Consider the following 17,701-nt stretch of genomic DNA (forward strand, 5'->3'; position numbering starts at 1 on the left):
AAACTGTGATGGAATTTCGGATCAGTTTATTTAATAATAATCTTTCCAGTCTGAGAACTTCGAAGAACACAGTCAGATAATGGATTTTTGTTGCTCCAGCTGTTTATTTAGACATCGATCCTCTGGCTATTGAGCAGCATTTACAATAACAATCTGATGCATAAGGGGGAAAATGAACATTTTGGTTATCCAGTTCAGTGTTTATGTCGGTTAGTATCAAGTGACTACGGCGTTGGCTTTGTTTTTGATGTACAACATGCACCTAAAGAGATAATGGACACATCCTGTTTCATCACCTTCCTTCAGTTTATTGACAGAAATCCGAATCACGGGTGATGTCACGATGACGTTCACTTCTTATAGAGTCCATGGGAACTGCATATTGATGGACTATTAATGGAGTAGTAACCAAATTCAACAGCGGTACCAATGTGGTAGAAATTATGCAGAATTTAAAGGAAAGCAGGAGTCCACAGAAGTCTAATAATCAATATAAAGTTTACTGTCATACAGAAAGGAATAATTAAGGTTATACAACGACAATATTGCGATAAAAATCAAAACTATTTTCTTCTATAGGTTGACAAGTCTGAGACGGGTCATCATGTCACTGCAGAAGAGCAGGATCAGTAAGTAAGTTTGATGTTATTAACAGCCCTCCTCCCACCCACCATTCACCCCACTGGAACCTGAGATGGGTCTCTCATTCACAGTCCTCTTAAATAACCCCAGTTCCTCCCTCTACAGCACAGGTCGTTTCTCAAATGGACGTGATGGCCGTTCCTGCAGACAGACATAAAGGATGGTACCTTTCTCTGATGGCACCCAACACAAAAGGACCCACGTTTGCCTGGCTGGACCCGTCCAGGCTCTACTGCAACTCCCAGGTATGATGGGAGGGGGGAAAGGAAGATTTCTAGTCACTTTAAACTGTTTCTACTGTCTCGCCTCTCATTGAACACAGCATAAATCTAATTGTGAGTCCTTTTCATGTGCATTGTCTTGTCTTTACACTCAATTCAGGCTCTTGCAGACTGTGTCAAAGACCTTCTCAGTCCATTCCAAAGCGACACCATTGACCTGGTTGCCGGGATAGATGCAATGGGATTCATTCTTGGTATGAAAACACATCAATTTGTTTTAAGGTGGAAAATAAATGGTAGTTTAAGAGCAACAACGCTCTCAGTGATTTTAAGATCCAGTTATTGAGCTAGCTAGAAACCTGATCCCAGACTGATGATACTATATTTAGATACTTTGACTCCTTGTGGAACACGGCACGATCATTTCTATTTCACACCAAGGGTTAAACACAGGCAATGACCAATTCTGAGATATCGTTCTGTCACTGGATGAAGGTGTCTGATGAATGTTTTCCAGGTGCATCTGTCGCCACCACCCTGGGAAAAGGATTTCTCGCCGTCCGCAAAGCAGGACACTTGTGTGTCGCGACCCAGAACCAGAACTACAGCGACTACACGGGCAGAGAAAAGACAATGGAAGTAAGACTGGATGTTCTAAAACCAGGTCAATCTTCCTTTTGCTTTTTTGACCCACTAACCATGTCAGTTATTTCTCTTGAGGAGATTAATGTTAACACAGCTGGCAATCATGTGACGGCTAAAATATACCAAATAAAAATGACCTTTGTTGCTTCAAAAATGATTAAAATTGTGCATTTTTAATACAGTTGCTTATTCTATTGATTGACTGATTGAATAATGAACAAATCATCTAAAATCAACCTAACAGAAACAACATGTGTCCTAAATCACTGTGACACAGCACCCTCTAGTGTTGAGAGAAAAATAAAGCTCCAGTAGAATCTACTTTCATGTTGTTTGCTTTGTATTTTTCCTTGGATACAGAATAATAAAACTCTAAATGTTGTCTTGTTAGCCATGTCCAGACTGTGTTCATAATAATAATCTTTAAATGTAATGTCCTTTCTGCAGGAATGAGGCTGCTGCTAGTGGATCAATGGATAGAGACCGGAGGCACTATGAAGGCTGCGATCCAGCTGGTGGAGAGTCTCGGAGCCACTGTTGTAGGTCAGTCACCATGGTTACGCAGTAATCAGAGGTGGAATGTACTGTACTTCAGTACCAACTGACTGTTCTTGTGGTTGACTTGAGTATTTTCATTTTATGCTACTTTATACTGCTTCTTCACTACATCTCCAACATTAGAGGGAACGTTTTGCTTCACAATACTTTTGTACTATCTTTGATGCAGGGCTTTTAGTTGATTATTTCTACTGTGCAGTATTGCTACTTTTACTTCAATAAAAGATCTGAATACTTCTTCCCTGCAGGCGTAGCAGCTGTGGCCATCGAGAACACAGAAGGAGGAAAGTGGATTAAAGAAAACTACAAATTCTCTCACTGCATCCCCGAAGAGCTCCAGAGTCAAATTGACCAAAAGTATCTTGATTCCTTCAAAAGTGAATAAGAAAACACGATTTCTTACAATTTCAGTAAAGAAAAGGGTAATAATAATAATCTCAATTACTGAGATGATGGTGATGATGAAAGTTTTATCTGCACAGACATGTTTTTTTTCCCAGAAATATAGTGAAATCCACAATTAAATGTTTGTTTTTTATTTATAATACATGTAAAATCATACCAGGAGAAATTTTAAAGAAAAACACTTTCAGTTTTGATATCAAACATCCAAATTCAGTCATTGATTTGATTGTAAACAAAAAGTTAAAAGTACCTATAAAACAAACACTGTAGACAAAAAATAGTTTGCATCTCCAAGAATGGGCCCCACAAGGGGTCAACCAGTTTAATTATCAGGATCGGAGAGCAGAAAGACAGACATCCCTACGACATAAAATACTGTTTCTTTTTTCCATACTTTCTTCAAATTGTTGTTTTTCTTTCCTCCTTGCGATTTATTGCATAATCTTTCTTCTTAGGGAAAGTTTGAGAACTTGAGATCCACAATAATCTGAAATAGGTGTCGACAGCAGTCCTTAAAGGTAAACCAGAGTATTATTGTGAAAAGATAAACAAACTACAGCAGCAAGACTGAATATTTAATCATTCGCACATACGCCATGTTAAAAAACACCCACAGTCATTCTTTGGCATCTCTGCAGGACCAGAACAGTCTTTTCTTCCCTCCATAATTGCTGTGTCACTCTGTAACTCCAGACAAGTTAAACTCGGCAACACCACAAGAATCCACAACCCACGGAGAAAAACTCTTTCATAGGCCAGGAAAAACTGAGCTCAAACAGGAAGTAGAACTCCTCCGCCTGCTCCGACCACAGAAACCCCTCCAGTCCAGTCCGTCCCTTTAGTTCTCAAACTTACTGACAACAGTTTGACTGCTTCTTCTTTGACGAAGCACACGGGCTGTGTGACGTGCTGTTGATTCCTGCAAACAGACGAACAGTCGGGTGTGAAAAACTAAACGTGACCAAGGAGACGGTTGCCGTGACCACAGAGGGATTTAGTTTGGATACTCACTGACGACGCCCCCGATTTGCCTCGATCCACTTTTCTCCAACTCGGCGAGGACGTTGGTCTCAAATGCCAATGATGCAACTCGAAAGAAAAACTCTTTGACGTTTTCCCCTACAGCATGAAAAATAGATTAGAGATTATATTCATGCCTTCTAACTGTATAGATCCACACTTATTAACAGCTATTATAACTAGAAAATAAAGCCCTGATGATGGATGTCCTCTAAACGCACCTTTATGATCAATGCTGAATACAAAAGGCGTGTTTTTTTATTTTAAATTTAATTCTGTATTTACTCACCTGTCAGTGACGACAGTGCCCAATACTCGGCGCTGATCTCTTGTGCTATTTTGACGGCTTCTTGTTCGATCTGAGAATACTGAGCAGGAGACTGGGAGAAACCGGAGAAGAACCAGTTAGATGTACAAGTACTGAAGAGCACTGGAATATTGTATTCCGCTGCAAAAGAATAACTCACAAACAAGTTTGGTACTCTAGAAATAATAAAAAAAGATGAATTACTTCATCCAATAATCTAATTTGTTACAAAAGCCACACAAGTCCAAATAAACAAAAACTAAATACCAAGTGAGTTCATACCATCTCTGCAAAAAGCATCATAGTAGAGTAAAACCAAGAGATGCATTTCAAATAGTAAACATATAACACATAAAAGACACCAACACGTCCACAGGCATGTCCTCTTTAAACAGTAAAACAGCCTCACGCTCAGATCTTTCTTTGTGCCGACGAGGAACAGCTGGACGGCCGTGGGGTCGTTCTCTTTCAGGGCGTCTTCCAGCCACTGTCTGCAGACAGAACACCCGTTTGAGTCCTCCAGAGAACAAACTAAACAACAGTCTGCCCATCATGAACAAGCTTACCTCACGTGGCCCAAAGAGGCGATGTCGGTTACGTCAAACACGATTATCACAACTGGAGGAAGAGGAAATGTTGCATTAAGTAACAGTTTTCACTTTTTTTTCCAGTCCCTAGAAAGAGCAGAGGCTTAAATTCATTTCTCACCCTGGGCTCCTCTGTAGTACGTGGACGCGATGCACTTGAACCTCTCTTGGCCTGCAGTGTCCCAGCTGTAACAGAGGCAGACGTGTAAGCAACGCCGCCGTCCGACTGACTCGGTTTATTTAGTTTTCATATGAATAACAGTGAAAAGACTTACAGCTGCAGGCTGAAAGGAACACCCAGCACCTCAAAGCGCTCCATCTCAAAGTCAACACCGATCGTGGCCTTGTAGTTTTTATCAAACGCATCTTTGCAAAATCTGAAAACATCAAAAAGATCTTCAGTATTTTATCTAAATGTGTTAGAAAGGCGTCCATGAGTATCATGTTTTGCTAATGATAGACAGGAAAGTTAATATTTATATTTAACACCTCACCTTTAATAAGTTAACCAGAAATGTAAAGGATTGTGCTTCCTTGAAGGAGGTAAATGTTATTTATTTCCCAGAGGTGCTACAGTGTCTGTGTTTGAGCTTACCTATTAATCAGACAGGTTTTCCCCACAGCCAGGTCGCCCACCACTATGACCTTGGATATTTTGAATCTGCTGAGAAGAAACCCGTAAATAAGTTCCACACTAAAAATAATGTATGATAATACACCTGACTGCTGCTTCCTGTGCTCACCCCACAGTGCCGGTTCGCTGCTCCTGACAGGCCGTCTTCACTTTGTTGTTGAAATCCTCCTCAGTGTGTTGAGCCGCCTCTTTCCTGAAATACTACGAGAGGAAGAGGAGTTGGTGAGAACTATGTTGGACAGCATGATGAGGATGAGGATGAGAGCGAATGGTTTTTACCTGAGGGAGCTGAGCAATGACGCGGTCCCTTCGGACGGGAGGAAGAACACTCATGGCTGAGACTCTGATGGACATGGAGCTCGGAGGTAAATGTTGAGCAGAGAGACAGCTGGACAGAGAGACAGACGGTATCACTGTAGTTCAGTCTTTATAACATCGCAAAAATAGTGGACCTGGTGCTCACTTTACTTACAAGTTCGTTATGAAAAAAAAGTAAATATCTGCTGGTTGAATGTATTTTAATTTTAAATTGATGGTTGAACAAAAGGCAAAATTTGAAGATGTCACCTTTTAATTCTGGGAAAATATAGACTAAACACAATCAATCCCCCCCAAAAAAGATAAATCAATAATGAAAATGATAATTAGCTGCTGCTCTGTTGTTTTTTTAATTGTGAAGTCAGATCTTTGTTGACATACTGTGGAAAACACATCTGAACTGAACTATGATGAGTGAATTTAAAAAAATATATTTTGCATATATTAAAGAATCTTGTCTTTAAGATGTTGGCTCCAAACAGCACCGATCACCTGGCTCACCACTTTGTATTTATTCATATTTTGGGGCTGAATCAGCTCATGTTCTCTTCCATCTTCACGGGCTGTTTTTTCATTTAGAAACATAAGACTTAAAGAGGCAGTGAAGACTACAGCTCACTGGGAAAATAAAGAGAGAGCCAAGCAGCCACACAATAGACTGCAGTGACGGGAAATGTGTTATTTATCGCATAGCAACGGAGCCAGACAGCTGTGATCAGTGTTGATCTACTTACTGTGTCGATCTGTTTTAATCCTCTTGTTCATCAAAGCTTCTGCTAAAGAAAAGAAGAAGAGTTTGGTTTGGTCCACCACAAAAATGAAACTTTACAAATCCGCATTACATCCCCAAAAAACGACGTAAAAGACGTACAACGTTAAGTTAAGAAACAAACACGTTAACGTTACGCATGCATGACTAAATCGAATTTGAATAAAAACAAAAACGTGTTTTAACGTTACCTCATCGAGACAGACTCGCTCTCTCTCTCTGCTGTTTCAGCTCGTTGTGTTCCTTCCACAGGTTGCTTCTTATTGTAATGCCGACTCGTGCATTTTCGTTGATGAGTGTAAAAGATGTTGATTTTGATGGTGATCAGAGCTGAAATCGATCCACGGAAGTTGAGGAGAAGCAGACTGAAGAGAAGCTGACTCAGATCCCTGGATTTCTTCTTTCTTTCCTCCCAGGTTTTTCCCTGCTCGGCCCCCTGCTGGACGAAATGAGGAACAGTCGGGAAAAAAATAAATAAAATGTAGGAAAAAAATCGACATTTATCTTCTTAACCTTTTATTGTTTTTATTCTCCCTTTTTATTATTTTTGTACTCAAACGTTACCATTTTTAGATTATAATATTACTTGTTTTACAATATTTTCCCCGTTGTGCTTGTTTTTGCAATAGAGCGGTTTAGCCCCGCCTCTTCCGGTGGACCACCGTGGGCTCTTATTTTGAAGAAACTGTACGGTAAGTCAAAATTGCAACAAATACATATTTTTCTTGATACGGTATGAACTGTTGCCTGAATTACACACGTTATGTTTATCGATTTAAAATGTAATTTTACACGTTAAGAAAGTCTGTGTAGTCGCATTTTGTAGTGTAACTGAAAATACGTAACCAGAAGGACTACACACCCAAACGTCGCATAGGTGACGTATCTCGCTGGTGTGTTTTCTTGCCGTGATGTTCACACCAACAACACGTTCTTTCACTGGAGTCGCTGGATAAAAACACGTCAGGTAAGATTAACGATACATTTATGATGAGACGTTGTATGTTAACGAGCTAGCTAGCAAGCCGTGCTAACGGCCGTGCTGGTGACGTAGATTGTGCGACACGGGAGATGTAGTTCGCTGAGCGGTTTCACACATAACGATATGATACTACGACAAAATCCACATAGTTCGACATTATTTCCTTGCTTGAATATCTTTTAAATTGACAAACATCATATGTGTCATTCATTGTAGTAAAATACAAATAATTTGTCTCAAGCCGGAATAAAAAAAAGGGCAGTTTTTTTGTCCTTCAGTGATAAATATTGACGATAGAGGGCGCTCAAAGTCTCTTTTCGCCGTTGTAAACATATGTCTGATAAAAAATAACATATAATACTCAGTAGAAACGCATGAACAAAATATATATTTTATATACAGTAAATAGCAATAAAATACATGTTCATATGCATATCCTTCACACATCATATGCATATTAGAGTCATAGTAATCATAAGTTATTCTGCTATAGATGGAAGCAAAAAAAAACAACACTATTTCAGGAGAATTCAATACAAACTGGACTACATTATATTCAGATGTGCTTCTTATTAGCATCAACAAAAACTGAACATTAAAGACATCTTAAAAGTAGACTTTATGGCTGCACAGCTGCATTAGATTGCACAAGTGTACCTAATAAAGTCGATATTGAGTTTGTTTACAGTAACAGAGGTTTTGGTTGTTTCTTCATCATGTTCATATTGGCCGTCAGTAGATCCCGTTGTAACTTGACATCCAGATGTTTCTGTGATATATGGCATTTTATATGACTTTAAATACCAAATAAGTGGCTCCACCTTGACCAGCTACAGCCGTAACACTCTTATAATGTAACAGATCAGTCAGTCTCATTCAAGTCAGACTTTGAATGCAGTATTTTTTTTGTAATATTAGTATTATAGTATTTATTTATTTATTTGTACCTTGTATCAGTTGAGGATATAAAGATCTGACTGCAGCTTCTCTCTCAGGTGTGAATTCAAAAACTAATACACCAAAAAAAAAAAAAACAGCAGAAAATATATTACAAACATATACATCAATTCAATGTTTTTAAATACTTTTTCTTTAATTCATGGTATCACAACCATCCTAACAAACAGTTAAAACAAGACAAAATACAAATTTACTTTTAATGGTCATCTCAAAAATATCTCCAACTTGGCCCAGCTTTTACCAAGAGTTACAGACGTCAGTCTAGCTATACTTTCTTATTCAAACATTATCAGTGATTTTATTCTTTTTGGAAAGGCACTGCGGTAAAGGCACTGTAGCATAGCATCTAGTCCGCCTCTCGTTTGGCTGAAATAGAAAATGAAATGTACTGATCATTTCTAAACGACAGCGTCAGCACTTTTGATTTATGGCATGATTAGGAAATTAGCATTTAAAAAGGAATAAATCACCCACAAAATTACCATAGAAAACTTTGGCTTTCCTCACCTGCCTCCATGAAGAAAAAAATGGAAACCTTGCTTTTTATAAATCACCCACAAAATTACCATAGAAAACTTTGGTTTTCCTAACCTGCCTCCATGAAGAAAAAAATGGAAACCTCGCTTTTTAAAAAAAAAAAACAGGTCTCGTAGCTTAACTTCAATTATATCAAGACTCTTCTCTGCGTTTTCTTCAAGAATTCAATGTAAACGCATGGTGAGTAATCATTAGAAATGGTCACATTGTGGGTGAAGTGTTCCTTTAAAGTCCACCGATGGTGTTTATTTGTATTACTTTAACAATAACAAAGAGGATATCTGAGGACATTATTTACAAAATGCCGTTGACGTCCATTGTTGAGAAAAGAGGGATTCTGTAAACGCAAATAAGGAACACACTCCTCTGTCACTCCGCCTCAAGTCGAACTACTGGTGATAATCAATATCAGTATTGATTGTGCCGCTGCCTGCTCATTGTGAACAGTGTGAATGATGATGTCCACTTCCTGATGAGCTCAATGATCAGACTGTTAAATGGAAGGAAGATCCAGCTTCAGCCCCACTTCTGTCAAATACCGACATATTTCATAGCTCCACCGTAACAGTGTCCACCAGTTGAATTGGTCCTAAACCAGTTCAGACACACAGACCAGTATCACCTCAACCACAAGTGGCATCATAGAGACGGAGAGAGTGGGTCTAATGTTTTTGTTATGGGCTAAAGGAATAGTTTGACACTTCTCGCAGGGACTGAGCCAAGAGCATTAATGCCTCTTTCGTATTCATACTCTAAAGCTACATCCAGCTAAGCCAGCTAGCTTAGTTTAGCTGGAAACAGCTAGCCTGACTCTATCCGTAAGCAAAAAAAATCTCAGAATCTCAGAAATGAACAAGCTATATGTTGTTTGTTTACCTTTGTGTGGAGGGAGGCTAGCTGTTTTCCCTTGTTTCCAGTCTTAATGCTAAGCTAACAGTGCTAGCTGAAGCTTCATATTTAGTGGGCAGATATGAGAGTGTCCTCGCTACAGGAAGTGAACAAGCGTATTTCCCACAAAATCTCAAGTGATAGTTCAACGTTTAGGGACATATTGACTTTGTTGCTGAGAGTTAGACAAAGCGATTGATACCAATCTCATGTTAATACATATAAAATATAAGGCCAGTTAGCTTAGCTTAGCATTAAGGCTGGAAACAGCTAGCTTGGCTCTGTCCAAAGGTAACAAAACCTGCCAGAAACTCAATAGCTCATTAAATAACATGTGATACAAAAAAATGAAGTGTAAAAAAACAACAAGTTGTGGTGTTACAGGAGGATTTGCATTTTTTTGTTTTGTTTGTTTTAATCTTTGGTCAGAACCAAGCTAGTTGTTTCCCCTTGTTTACAGTCTTTGTGCTAAGCTAAGCTAACTGGCTGCAGCTTCATATTTACAGTACAGACATGAGAATGGTATCAATTTTCACATCTAACTCTTACCTAGAATGCAATTAAGCATATTTCTCAAAATCTCAAGTTTTTTTCATTTTACACAATAGGCCTACACGGTACTGAAAATCTATTTTCAATATAAAGTAAAAGTGGTAAAACATCAAAGGTTTGACTTTCTGGTAAAGCTGTGACTTTCTGACTTCTAAAAAAGACCGGACCTTGTCCCGCCAAGTTGTTTTGGTGTTGTTGTTTTTTTGTGACATAACAAGGGTACCCGTCGTCACAATTCATAAACTCATACCCTTAAAAAAAAAACAGGATTTAGGTCCGTAAAACTTTCTCCGGTCAATCACAGGGGAACTTTTTGGAGTTGTTGTTGTGGGTCCCGTTTTGTCCCAGAGATCTCCTACTCCTGGAGGAGAAGTCGGCACGGATCAGGCGGTAGAAATAAATCAGGATCATGATATTCATCATCGTCATGCAGATGAGGAAGAACAAGGCGTTGTCCAACCAGGAGTAGTTGTGGAAGATGTACCAGCTGAGGTACGCCTGTGTGCCCAGTCGAAACGTCACGTAGGTGAGGACGTTGACGTGCTTGTTGATGTAGTACATGGAGGAGGAGTGAGCGCCCGCCAGCTTCAGCAGCAGCCTCAGGTGCAGCGTGACGCTGTTGACCTCCACGAAGAGGGCGATGACGGCGGCGGCTACGTACAGCTCGGTGTAGAGGGCGTACAGGAAGCTGGAGATCACCTGAGGAGGAGACGCACAGACGGACGGAGGAGGGTTTCAGCGCGAGCTTCACATACTGACGTTACCCGAACCAGAAAAGCAACTTCAGAGTTAAAAAAAGAAAAACATGTCGTCTTACCAGCACGTGATGGAGCAAGAACTCCCATGATTCTCTCGCGTGTCCTGTCAGGATGATGTCACCCGCATCGTGCACAAAGTATCCTGGGAGAGAAGAGAGAAACGGCAGTGAGAGGAAGACGAGGTTGACGATGTCGAGGATGAAATTACTGTTTGATCTTCCAGTTCAGACATCCTGGTCTGTTTCACTTAAAATGGCAGCCAAACATGCTCGACATGCACCACAGATTTTTTCAAGTCAACATCCTTTTTAGTGAAATTAAACATAAATGAAGAAAAAGTGCTCTATTTTTCACTTCTCTACCACGACAGTGAGCTCGACGGATTTTCAAGTCACTCTTGATGATATTTAAGATTTTCCAGATAATAGAAATTCACCACAATGACTGTTTTTTTTAGACATCCGCAATTAAAATCCTATATTGTTCCATCCCTAGTTTGTACAGTAAAATGATTTCACCTCATTGAAGTGATTAATCAATCAACCAGATGATATTAGTGCGAATGTAACCTATTAGGTGAAGCGAACCGAACTTTGAACCAAGTTTCCAAACACAATCAATCTATCTATCTATCTATCTATCTATCTATCTATCTACATACATTTTTTTAGCTCATTACAATGCCAGATTCCCCTCAAATCACTCAAGATGTTTGTTAAACTGATCTGAAAGCAGTTTCAAGAGATCCTCTTGTCGTTATTTTTAGAAGAAGCCCATTATACAACTCACAACATGACCACGGTAATTAATCCGTGTGGAGATCATTTAGCTGGAGGTATTCGCGGGTCCTCCCGTTCCTCTGTGGCTGCTTGTGAACATGACCTCCGCTATCTGCCGCCGTCGGCCTCGGCGGAGCTAATGGTGTGTTTGCGGTTGTTAAGGCAGATCGTCACAGATTTGTGTCTTCATGGTAACACGTTAGACCGAACCACATATAACCAGAAGTCCTCGGTGGATTGTCCGTGGTGATTTAGAGGACACGCCCCTTCGTCTGAGTATCAGGTGAGAGGGGCGGGAAGTTTTTGTTGGTTCTCTGAAAAGCAAGCGACTGGAGAAGTGGTGGATTCACTCCCCCGAGATAAATTCAAGCCTTGTATTCAGTGATGGGGGAGAGAGAATGCATTCAATCAGCACCTCTCCCACATATTCCACTCTAGAGAATGTGATTCGTCATAACAATAGCGTTTTAGTAAAAAAAAAAAAAAAATGCTGGTTTCTGGGGAAGATTTGACTTGAGATTGAGATTCGGTGGACTTGAGATTTTAAGTTTTGCAGTCTTCATTTGGATGCCAAATCCTAACTGCAGTTGTTTTAACTTGTTAACCTGAAGTGTCGTTCTGTTCTATGGTGCGTTCACTGACCTGTTGAGATGCAGATGAGCAGGTAGGACAGAGGGGTGTGGTAGGAGTGAATGTTGCGCAACGTCTCCGGCCAAACCAGAACACTAGATAGAAACAAAAGTTATGGATAAGATGAGTCTGTATTCACCTCACACTGTGCATGGACTCACTCCTGAATAAGTAGACTGATATCCAATAGAGATCCACCCTTTTTAGTAGAGAAATAGTGTTCAAACTATTTGCTACCTATACTATACTATACTATTTCAAGCTATAGCTTCTATCTGTTGCTCTTTATCTAAAAACAGTTCTTCTCTCTGGTTTTGCATTATTTTTGTCACTTCTTGCTGCTGTATTGGCACATGGGGGCACACCTAAAAAAGTTTCCTCCGTGTCCCCTCCTTGTATAAACACCTCACGGCAGAGTTCTTGTTAATACATGACCTACATATGCAGTGCACATGCTTCACACGTTTCTTATGGCGAGAATTCACAAGAGCCCGAGAAATTTAAGCTTCGGTTAACAAGTTGAGTCACAAACACAGTCTCCTCCCTTAAAAATAGTTGCTTGTGATGCTTTCACAAAAGACCGTTGATCCAGCAGGTTATACCAGTTGTTATATCTGCAGGCTGCCGCTTGAGAAACCCAGACCGCCAGGCCAGAAAAACAAAGATTCTCTACAGACCTCTGAAAGTGACACACATTTCAAAATAAGTGTGGCTCCTCCTGTACATTGGTATTTCCCCCTCCCCACCTAAAAAAATGGCATTCTCTCCCCCGTCCCGTCTGAACATGCCCCTTCTTCTCCGGGCTGCTGCCACAGACTGTCACTGCTGCACACTCACACAAACGCATCATGTGGACGGTGAATAGACAATGGTGCCCCAGTGTGTGTGTGGATGGACGGGTTGATGGATGGAAACTTACCAGGTCAGGGCCCAGGCCCCGGTCAGCAGGGAGTGCACCATGGAGACGGAGAGGTTCTTCCACTTCCACGACTTGAAGTCATCCTGCTGCACCACTTTGGGCACCGGCAGCCTCTGCAGCAACCTGTGGATCAGCTTGAAAACCAGAGAGACCGCCAGCACTGATGGGCCTGGGTGACTCTTCAGCACAGTAACTAGGGCGTCCATCCTCTCCTCCTCCTCCTCCCCCCTTTCTCCAGATGCGTCCTTTACCTCCCTCCGTTCGTCCTTTTTTCCTGTGGAGAGCTTGGTGCAGCTGCAGGGAGTTGATCTTCTGCTTTAGTTTGTTTTGTTATTTTAACAAATCTTCTCTCCGCTCAGCTGATGTGCGTTTAGCGCTGCAGACTTTTTCTTTTGTAATTCTCACGTTTTCAGCGCCCGGAGTTTGTCGAGGGGATTTCTTGGATTCTTGGATTCTTGTAGCGACTCATTCCAGTGGGGCGGTGTTCGTCTGCACGCGGCGCCTCGTAACGTAATGAGCTGCTGCCGCCCGTCTGTGCAGAAAGGAGAAGGGGAGTGGTGGAGAGAGAGGACGGGGCGGGTGGAGCTGCTGCTCCTGCTGCTGCGCCCTTAAACCACAAAAACAAGGAGGAGCGGAAACTCGGATCACGTTACACAAGTAACTAAAATCACAGATTCATCATGAATCGAATGTCTATTAATAATAACAGCAGCAGCAATGCCTCACTGTTAAAACACTCCATTAAAAGTAAAGATCTTAAATTACAACTTCTACCAAAGTAAAAGTGCAGATGTATTATAAGCAAAACTGTCCTGAAGTATCAAAATAAAAGCACTATTTTTTCAGAAGTACGCCCTTTCAGTGTAATATTAATATATCTATGTAATATTATGCATTTTTATGAACCTCAGAGTAATTTGTAGCTTGTAGTAAAATAAATGTAGCGGAATGAAGATCACAAAGTTTCCCCTCTGAGATGTTGATGTTGAGATCAAAGCGGCATAAAATGGAAATATTTATAGAAGTAAATAATACCTCACATATGTACTCGAGTAAACCCAGTTACTCCAGTCAGCTCAGAATGAAAGAAAGGATAAGGAAAGGAGGGTGTACCCCAAGTGTCAATCTTGGGTCCTCTTTACTTTTTCCAATTGTGTTCTGCAACTGAGCCATGTAGTATAACTTGAAAAAATAAATAAATTCCCATGCTTATGCTGATGATACACAACTGTATCTTACCCTTAAACCAGGTTTCTCCGTTAATGTAGCAGACTGACTTTCTAATCTTTTTTTTTTCAAAGCAAGTGCCAGCGATGCTTGGCTACCATCATTGTTTAAATCTTCTTTTTTTTTAACAGTGTCACATAATAATCCATGCTTTTATATCCTCTGGACTACTGAACATTCTCTTTTAAACTGACATAGGCCAGAAGTCAGTTGTTTGTTTGTCTGTTTGTATATGATTGAGAATGTAAGCACATCTTTGTTGCGTTCAGAGCATAACAATGTAAATGGCGTGTTTGAACAGTAAGCCAGTGTAGCTTACTCTCTCCTTCCTGGGCCGTAACTCTTTCCATAAACACGGCATGATTTCCCTACCCCCAACATCTGGCCTCTCTGCAGCCCGATGGGGGAGCAGGAAGTGAGTAAAAAAACTCACCAGGAAGAACAGCTAAGACCCTCCACACATATCACCATCTACATTACTGGAAATACAAACCCACACATGGAGGAGTTTACTTTTCTTTGCATGCTAAAAGTTTTTCAGGTCATTCACAAAGTGATGTATTGACATTTTGCATATTTGCAATATTATTCATTATTCACCCATGTTTGTCTTCTTTCCTTTGAAATGAAATGAAATATACCCAAAGAATACCTAAAAAGAAGTGTTAATTGCTCCCTACATTCAAAGACACATCATCATACGGAGCATGGGGCTACAGTACAGAAACACACCACTAGATGGCAGGGAAACCTCACCTGAAGAACAAGCATTTCATACAGAGATGTTGTGTTTTTCAGATCAGTTGCTCCCAGTTAGGTCTTCATCAAACCACTGGGGGACATCACTTCCCAGCAACCCACCAGGAAGACCCTCCTCTCTGGGGTAGTGATGGTGTTGAGATGTGCTGTGATTAATAGGGATGCAGTTTTTTTTTTTCATGAAGATGATTTCAAAACAGTTATGTTACTCAGCCACATGTGTGCATTTAAACTGCATATATAATGAGTGGAGATAGTGATTGTGGTGTCACCCATTGGTTTGTGGAATAAGTCTTTGAAGCCTCACGTTTGGCATTTTTGATTGTCACCATCTTGTATTTTTGCAACCTGAAGGAAGTGACCATATTTGGACTGCGGAGGAGTGACAGGTGGATCAGAGAAACACAAGCTGCACTCCGAGCAGCAACCTTATTGAATCTGGAGCCATCTGGATTCTGGTTTAAAGCTGTTAACAAAGTTAGCTCATAATTCATAATTCAAGGTCAACTTTAGACCTGTCGATCAGCATGTAAGCCCCGCCCCCTAAAGCATCCCCTGCTTTCTGGTCTGGTGGACTCTAAATGGACCATAATGTACTAAATGAACATCATGCTGGATTGAAGAAGACTTTAAACTAGAGATTGAGACCATAAACTCATGTTTACAGTGTTGAAGTAGGGTAATTTTCTCATGCATGGCCAGTAGAGAGAATGCAAGTTTAAGGCACTTCAGCGCTGGCTTCACTTTTTTCAGAACCAGAGGTTGAATCAGTTTTGGTAAAAATCAATAACATATGAAATTAATTGAACCTTTAAGCAAATCTGTAATGCAGAGCATATTTGGCAGGATGAGAATATTTCTTACAACGTGAACAAATTTGAATGAAATTTATTTGGTGATGGTGGTGAGAGAGAGAGAGAGAGAGAGAGAGAGAGAGAGAGAGAGAGAGAAGGAAATAAAAGAGAAAGAGCCTTGGACTAATCAATAGGTCGAAGTAGGTTGAAGTATGAAACATGAAACCTTCTTTGTGTATCTGTTGAGTTCAACGATAACACAACAACAATACACTCATGTCAGAGCGATGAATGTAACTTAATATTGTGTTTCCTGGTTGCCTCACTATGGTTATCTTGTTGTAGTTGGAGAGAGGTTCTTTTGCTGTCATTGTTTCATAAAAGCTTTCTGTGTAATTACTCCCCCCAAAAAAAGCAGGATTTCTGACAGAAGATAAATGTTTCTTATTGCACCTACAGGCCACAGCTAACACCAGTGGCTGGTGTTTGCTGTGAAGGTCTCCCGATATCACGTGTTTGAGACGGGAATCTTTGTGCTCACCACTCAACCGTATTGATCTCGGGTGTTTTTTCTTTTCCCAGAGGGCCGTCGGGAGAAACGGCTGTGCTGTGGAGTCTCTGCAAGTCTGCAACAGAGAAAATCTATGGGTTAATTGATTTCCACCAAGTTGCAATCGTAAATAGCCAAACAGGAGTAGGTCTGTCTTGGTTGGAGGTTCAGTTTAGTCCTCCAGCATTAAAACGACACTTTCTTTTACTCCATGGTGTAGAAAAATCAGGGTTAATGGTAATTTAAAAATGTAATAAATTCATGTTTTATGCCTATACTGTGTTCATAACCCCTAATGTATCATGTTTTAACTGCTATAGGTTCTATAGTGAGAACTTTATTCGTCCACAATATTCATAATTGTAATACAATAGGCCAAGAAAAAACATGTTTTTATTACATTTTCTACAATTTCTAATAGCTTTATAATAGTGAGAACTTTGATTGGCATAGCACTTAACAAAATAAACAATTACAATGCGCTTCACAAAAACAAAGAACATTGGAACAGTGACAAACCTGCATAGCAAAAAAAAAAAGAAAGTAACAAAGTACCACACAAATGATTCACTCATTATGTAATTTGTACCTGCATTGCGTTTGTTGTTGGTGTGAAAAAAAGGTGAAAGCATCGCTGCGATGAAGCAACCTCGCCCACGACTTCCTGTCATGGCTCCATTAATCTCTCAAAGATTAAGCGGTTCATACCTGGTGTTCAGCGTCTGTTTCACCGTCACCAAAACGGTGCATTCCTGATCACTGACTGTCACGTCTGGAGACGGGAGTTGACGGCAGAGGTCAAATATGTCGCCGAGCTGGTCTGAGGAGTGCAAGGCTCCTTTAGGTGCTGCTCTGTCGAGATATTATATCCCTGAGAAAGAGCTAACTAACTTCATTTAGAAAACGTCAAATTATAGAGAAAAAGGTAAAATTACACGATGATCACCGTTTGCAGTGATGTGTCATTATCTCAGATTGTTGATAATAGTGGTGGTATATACTTCGGCTCAACACAGAGTGGGCTTTGTCGCAGCACAAAGCATTTATTATCCCCCAGCGCGGCATGAGACGGGAAACAGTGCTCAGTAGCTCTTCTTGCTTATCTCAGACGAGGGGAAGGCGCTTCATAATCGCCAGGCGTCTGGATGTATAGGCTACAGTGTCTGAAGTCCATGCTCAAGACGAGACACTAATCACATCCGTCTCGCTGTCTCCATTTCAGTCTTTTCACTCTGGCTGAATTGTTTCCTGCCACAAACA

The 17,701-nt window shown here is 40.5% G+C and overlaps 4 protein-coding genes across 6 annotated transcripts in view; 2 read left to right on the plus strand and 2 right to left on the minus strand.

Annotated features, from left to right (window-relative positions):
* Window positions 1–17,701, plus strand: part of nek8 (NIMA-related kinase 8) — a 73,458-nt gene that overhangs the window by 43,898 nt on the left and 11,859 nt on the right. The window lies entirely within an intron of this gene.
* Window positions 724–2,578, plus strand: LOC311020184 (adenine phosphoribosyltransferase). Its single transcript, XM_084020093.1, has 5 exons — window positions 724–887; window positions 1,024–1,117; window positions 1,381–1,527; window positions 1,956–2,051; window positions 2,315–2,578. The coding sequence occupies exons 1-5, from the start codon at window positions 765–767 to the stop codon at window positions 2,449–2,451; spliced, it is 597 nt and encodes a 198-aa protein (XP_083876219.1). The 5' UTR covers window positions 724–764; the 3' UTR covers window positions 2,452–2,578.
* On the minus strand, window positions 2,587–8,107 carry rab34a (RAB34, member RAS oncogene family a). 3 transcript variants are annotated; one of them, XM_084020089.1, is made up of 13 exons: window positions 8,036–8,107; window positions 6,298–6,545; window positions 6,072–6,110; window positions 5,299–5,407; window positions 5,129–5,220; window positions 4,981–5,049; window positions 4,661–4,762; window positions 4,507–4,571; window positions 4,365–4,416; window positions 4,208–4,289; window positions 3,781–3,871; window positions 3,483–3,590; window positions 2,587–3,390 (listed from the first exon to the last, which is right to left on the minus strand). In XM_084020089.1, exons 4-13 carry the CDS (start codon window positions 5,371–5,373, stop codon window positions 3,323–3,325), a joined length of 804 nt encoding a protein of 267 aa, XP_083876215.1. In that variant the 5' UTR covers window positions 5,374–5,407; window positions 6,072–6,110; window positions 6,298–6,545; window positions 8,036–8,107; the 3' UTR covers window positions 2,587–3,322. The 3 variants fall into 3 exon arrangements, with proteins under 3 accessions (XP_083876215.1, XP_083876217.1, XP_083876216.1); XM_084020091.1 differs by having other exon boundaries at window positions 4,981–5,046; window positions 6,072–6,113; XM_084020090.1 differs by having other exon boundaries at window positions 6,072–6,113.
* tlcd1 (TLC domain containing 1) lies at window positions 8,156–13,628 on the minus strand. The gene is made up of 4 exons (XM_084020092.1): window positions 13,112–13,628; window positions 12,205–12,287; window positions 10,843–10,925; window positions 8,156–10,724 (listed from the first exon to the last, which is right to left on the minus strand). The coding sequence occupies exons 1-4, from the start codon at window positions 13,315–13,317 to the stop codon at window positions 10,320–10,322; spliced, it is 777 nt and encodes a 258-aa protein (XP_083876218.1). The 5' UTR covers window positions 13,318–13,628; the 3' UTR covers window positions 8,156–10,319.

This window comes from Eutrigla gurnardus (assembly GCF_963514095.1).
Source record: "Eutrigla gurnardus genome assembly, chromosome: 10".
Classification (NCBI taxonomy): domain Eukaryota; kingdom Metazoa; phylum Chordata; class Actinopteri; order Perciformes; family Triglidae; genus Eutrigla; species Eutrigla gurnardus.